Below are 6000 nucleotides of genomic sequence, written 5' to 3'. Positions count from 1 at the left end.
CATCAAAGCCAGGGAAGTGAAATTAGGAGTTGTCATGCTATGCAGTTTCTGCTGCTGTATGGAATGCCCCATCTAGTGGTTGGTTGTGAGAACGCCTTAAAAACACCATTCAATTTTGGAGGACATCATAATACCAGTTTATGCTCATATGAAATAATTTAGCCCTCTCGCTTGTTTTAACTTAATTATAATGATATCAAACTAATTCAGAAATTGCATTAAGAATGGCAATTTATAACTATGGCTGGGCAATATATTATTGAAAAAAAAAAGAAAAAACACATTTCACCTTTAATTTAAAAACAAAAACAAAGTTTTAATAACATAAAGCCATTATTCACCTAAACATCAAAGGTTTGTAAGAAACATCTGCAGTACCAACATTACCACCAACATATACAACATCACATACATTTATTCCTAACAGCCTATACAATCTTCAATTAAAACTCTAATGACGTTTCTCTGAAAATGTGTAATATTTCATTCAATATACCTAAAGAGGATGTGAGAGGAACAGTGTCGGCCTGTTATCTTTAGTCCCATAGGTCTATGGAAGAAACCTCATAACCACCACATTATAACTGCACCTCTAGAGACTATCCATTTCAACATGGATATGCAGAAGTATACTCTTGATTCATACTTTGCAATGGGAGTGGTGATGATGGGTTGGAAATAAATCTTATACTTCAGCAAACACGGAATGTCCTTTGATGAAGTTTACACAGCTGATGATACGATGTTCATGTACCATCTGAAAAAAGAGACTAGTTAGTGCAGCCTTTCACGCTGTTCATTCTAGAAGCTTCCAATTGTGTGAAGCTTTTTTAAATAACAGAATCGTATTTTATTGTTACACGTTATGACCTACATTCATATCTAATTTTGATTAACAATTGTGTTTTATTTCCTTTTGTACAGTTTCTGTTTAAACACACTTTTCAAACAGTTCTCATTGTTGCTCAAAATGCTACAGAGAACTGTTTTTCCATTTAGGGATAAATTCAATCAAGAAGTGCTGCACTCAATGCAATGGTGTTCCAGTCATAGGAGGTGTCAAACACCACCACATATATTACATATATAATGCGCCTCTAGGACATTTGACAGTGAGCTGATGTATATAACAGCACACACATTATTAGCTTGCAAAAAAATATAGCCACCACTCTACCAGCAGGGATCCATCAGTTCAACACTCGGATTATGTTGACAGCTTTTGGAACAGTCTTTTATGGTTTCATCAACTGTATAGGAGTAACCCATTTCTTTCTTTCCCCTTCAAAACTGGTTACATTTGCATACAGGATGCTGTGTGGTCTGACGGTTAAAGGACTTGTACCCGGTTCAAATCCCACTTCACTCACTCACTGTGTGACCCTGAGCAAGTCACTTAACCTCCTTGTGCTCTGTCTTTTGGGTGAGACATTGTTGTAAGTGACTCTGCAGCTGATGCATAGTTTGCACACCCTAACCTTTGTAAGTCGCCTTGGATAAAGGCATCTGCTAAATACACAAGTAGTATGTTAAAACACTTTCCTGTTAAATTGTTCTTTATGGCTTAGGCTATAGTAACTAACCCAGAAATGGTATTTAGTACAAACAGACCTTTGCAAATGCCAATATATTTGTATTAGAGGTACAAGCAAACCCTGCAATTTGTAGTCATTACTTATTGAAACGATTAACAAATTGTTTGCAATTCAGTAGAAAATGGTTCTAAAAGGAAAATCAGTTTTACTCTAAAAAAGACAAAGCACAAAGCTGCCAGTTTGTTTTTTTTTTTTTTTTTTTTTTTTTATATGGGATTCATTTGTCTTAAACAGCATCTGTCAAACAAACAAAAAAAAAGGCTTTGTAAATTTCCATGAAAAATACAAAACAGGTAAAACGGAAAACTTTAGTTTGGATTTACTAGCCCTTTTTTTTTTTGTTAAACATACAAGTGAAAAGTACTTTTATACTTTCTAACCAAAACAGTCTTTTTAAACATGGTACATGCATGTAAACAAAATGACTAAAAACAAACAAAAAAATCTAAATAAAAAACAGTTTTTCTGTTTACTTGCAGCACAGCCTTCATCATTTCATAAACCATAATACTGAGAAAGTGATACATAAAAATATTGCAAAACAAAATTGCAATTATAATATTATTGTTAAAGGGAGACTTAAAACAAAAAAGTGTTATTGTGTGTATCTAAATGGATAGAACCCCATCAACTGTGCAAAGATATACTGTTAATAGAGTATAGTAATCCGTCACGTATCCAACTGCAGTGGGACCTGAGTCAGAGTGGATATGTAAAAAGGCTAAGATTAATGAATACTGTTTTAAATACCATTATACACAGCTGTAACAATTACCACATTCACACAATTACTGTTTTGAGAATCAGCTTTTATTAGGGAGCCCCCTCCCTAAATCCGTTGTTTAGAGGTACAGGGTATTAATACCTGTGACGAGTAGCCGTCTGCCGTGTGGATGCAGTGACAGGCAGAAGATCGAGGAAGAGGTTGATTTGATACACCCCGCAGGCCAACAGGCTTTATTTACATATCAACACACTGAATAGCTCACATGACACTACCAGCAATGGTTGTGCAAGGAGTACATACAACACAGTGTACGAAAACTTTGGTATGATCTACAATCTCTGAACTAATCTTCTCTGTTCAATAATAAACTAACACAGCTGAAAACATTGATCATGGCAGATAAACAGTTAGGGCAGATATGTGACAGATTACTGCAATTGCATCAAATGGCTGATACTGGAGAAACAGTTAAGAAACTTGCTTGTAACATTTCTGTAACCTAGGCACATGCAATACCCATAAATGTCCTTATATAAACAGTTAATCTGAGAGTTTTGTCAATTATTCATATCATAGTTCTAACTATTATAACTCCCAAATATTTAATTCAGTACATGGTGTATTGTAAAAAAAATAACTAAACCTAGCATTTTCATATCCTGCATTGTCAAGTCCAGTGCTAAATTCTACAAGTGTACTTTCTTAAACGCAGAAACAATTAACAGATACTGGTAATCCTTCAGCAAAGGGTTTGGATAACATTTTGAAGAACGCACACACCCTTGACCATCACTGTCAAATATATTTACAGAAAGTTTGCTTTGCAGGGTTTTTGTAATTCCCCACCCTACAACGAAGACATTTAGAAATGTGGTTTTCTTGTATGAAAGACTGCAGTACCTAAACCATCTCACCCAAAACAGACCAAAGTACACTAAACATGTAGCGCAAGAAAAATGTAACCAATGCCCAGTCCTAAAATGTTTGCATCAATTAACTAAGTGTAGTGTATTAAAAAGTCATGTATAAAATGTAACACTAGGTTTAAGATGCAACACATTTCATCTTCAAAGTCTGCAGTGTGCTTTCTAATTACCGTAGGTAGTTATTCAAGTACATGATATTTAATAAATATCTTTAGCTATATAGTTTTGTCCATTTCAAAGAGAGCCTTGTAAAATATCAATATGCCAATATCAAAACTGGCCTTGAAAGGCTTTATCAAAAATGTTAAGCAATGCCACACATACATCCAAAAACCTGTCAATACCTGATGCGTTTTCACAGCATGCCATAGCTAAATAACTTTTTTTTTACTGACAAAGAAAAGCAAATGTCAATGATACATTTATTATTATTATTATTATTATTATTATTATTATTATTATTATTTATTATTATTATTATTATTATTATTATTATTATTTTATTTTAGAGGCTCAATATATAAACATGCATACTGTTAGAAAACATCAACACTCAACTAGACAACACAGACGTATCAGCATGCTTTGAAGAAAATGGTCTAGCTTTTTCAACGTACAATATCTAAAAGTTATTTTTTGCTTTACAACAACACAACGGTATGATCACTTATTTTAGCATTAAATACTGATTTTAGGAGTTACTGAGGGTGCATATATTTAAAACAATTTTTTTTTTTTTTATTCTTTTCTGAACTACCTAGTATCAGATAACACTGCCTGGAACTTTAATACCATTGGGTCAAGAAGAAAGGTTATGTTTTGTAAGTATTAAAGACTTACAGCGCATGTACATTTGGGCAGATGGATTGAGAAATGTACATTTAATATGACAGGGCAATGATGACCCCCAAACACAAACAAAAAAAAACAAACATTGCCACAGTTAATGAAATGAAAGTATGAAAGTCTGTTCTTTAAATTTCTTTTTCGGTACCCTTGCAGTGCGATGTTGTTCACTTTGCTTGTGCTGACATCTTGCACATCATTAATATCTGTTTGAGTGCATTTTGAACATCTTCATCCATCTGTCCCTATAAAAGTTAAAAAATAAAACAGAATTAGGTACATCACTGGAGAGAATGCACAAGGAAATACCTCGGATATAATGGTTGTAATGTAGAAAATATTTGGCAGGATGTTAAAGGAAATGGGTGTTAAAAAAAAAAAAACTTTGTCTGATATTAAATTCCCATGACTCCCAATTAACTGTATTGATAGCCTTTATAAATTTGCAAGATGATCATAATACTGAACGTATGAAGCCTGTATTTTAAACAGTTAATGAGGTACGAGATACTTAAAAAGTGGTGCCAAATATACAGTAATAAGCAAGTCAGTCACATACACTGTTATAAATTCAAAGTTACAGTTGAGGAGCAATGGCATCTATCAACTGTATGTATAAAATAGTTTACAATAAGAAATGGCAATGGAATGTTTAATCACAATGTTTTTTCTGGATATATGCAAATATGCAAGTGTGAGATACAGACAGTCAGACCCTGGCCTATATCCTCAGAATCTGATATTCAATAACCTTAGGGATTGTTAATTAATCAACTCCAGAAGAAAATTGGGCAGTTTTCTTACCTGAACTGCATAAAGAAGGTGCATCCTATAAACAGACACTATCTCCTGGTGCTGCTTTTTCATCTCCTGTAGATCGAAAACAGAACAAAAAAAAACAACAAAAAAAAACATTTTAGTTTCAAAGACGACTGGCTCCAGGAAAATGATACAGTAATTTCTAACATGATAAAGTGAAATGATATAGTGAAACCCAAATCAGCTGCATCTACTTTTTACAGTGCCGAGAAAAAGGTTATGAACCCCTTAGGATTTTCACATTTCACATATTTCAAACCTAAAATGTTATTAGAGCTTAATCTAAGTCCTAACAATAGATAAAGATAACCTGATTAAACAAATGACACAAAAACATACTTTTTCAACATTTATTTATCCATAAATGATTCCACATTCAATATCCATGTGTGAAAAAGTATGCAAACCTTTAGATTCAGTAATTGGTGGTACCCCCTTGAGCAGCAATGACTTCAACTAAGCATTTCCTGTAACTGTCTCTCACATAGATTTTGAGGAATTTGGCCCATTCCTTCCTTGCATGGACAGCTCGCTTCAGGTCTTGCCACAACATTTCGATGGGGTTTAGGTCCGGACTTTGACTAGGCCATTTTAAAATACGGAATTTCTTATTCTTTTGTAGATCTACTTGTTTGTTTTGGATCATTGTCTTGCTGCATGATCCACTTTCGGTTCAGCTTCAGCCCACGGACGGATGGCCTGACATATCCCTCTAGAATCTTCTGATACAATGCAGAATTCATAATTGTGTCAATGATGGCAAGCCGTCCAGGTCCTGAGGCAGCAAAGCAGCTCTAAACCATTACACTCCCACCACCATGCTTGACGGTTGGGATGAGGTTCTTCTGTTCGAACGCAGTGTTTGGTTTTCGCCAAACATAACATTTCTCATTGAGGCCAAAAAGTTCTATCTTTGACTCGTTTGTGGATCATCTATGTGCTCTTTGGCGAACTTCAGATGGGCAGCAATGTTCTTTTTAGAGAGCAGTGGTTTCCTCCTGGCTATCCCTCCATGAACACCATTCTTGTTCAGTCTTTCTCTGATAGATGAGTCATGAACACTCACATTAGCCAAGGCAAGAGTGGC

At 34.6% G+C, this 6000-nt stretch overlaps 1 protein-coding gene across 5 annotated transcripts in view; it reads right to left on the bottom strand.

Moving 5' to 3' along the window:
* Positions 1 to 4128: 4128 nt before the first annotated feature.
* The window catches only part of LOC121314275 (ankycorbin-like), a 51569-nt gene continuing 49697 nt past the window's right edge, over positions 4129 to 6000 (bottom strand). For all 5 annotated transcript variants that reach the window (XM_041247348.1, XM_041247374.1, XM_041247365.1 and 2 more), the window contains 2 exons: positions 4899 to 4964; positions 4129 to 4339 (listed from right to left, as the gene is read on the bottom strand). In XM_041247348.1, the coding sequence (XP_041103282.1) occupies positions 4262 to 4339; positions 4899 to 4964 (144 nt within the window). In that variant the 3' untranslated portion in view covers positions 4129 to 4261. The remainder of the gene's footprint in view (positions 4340 to 4898; positions 4965 to 6000) is intronic.

This window comes from Polyodon spathula, chromosome 1, assembly GCF_017654505.1.
Source record: "Polyodon spathula isolate WHYD16114869_AA chromosome 1, ASM1765450v1, whole genome shotgun sequence".
Taxonomy (NCBI): domain Eukaryota; kingdom Metazoa; phylum Chordata; class Actinopteri; order Acipenseriformes; family Polyodontidae; genus Polyodon; species Polyodon spathula.
This window is presented reverse-complemented; position numbering and strand designations above follow the sequence as displayed.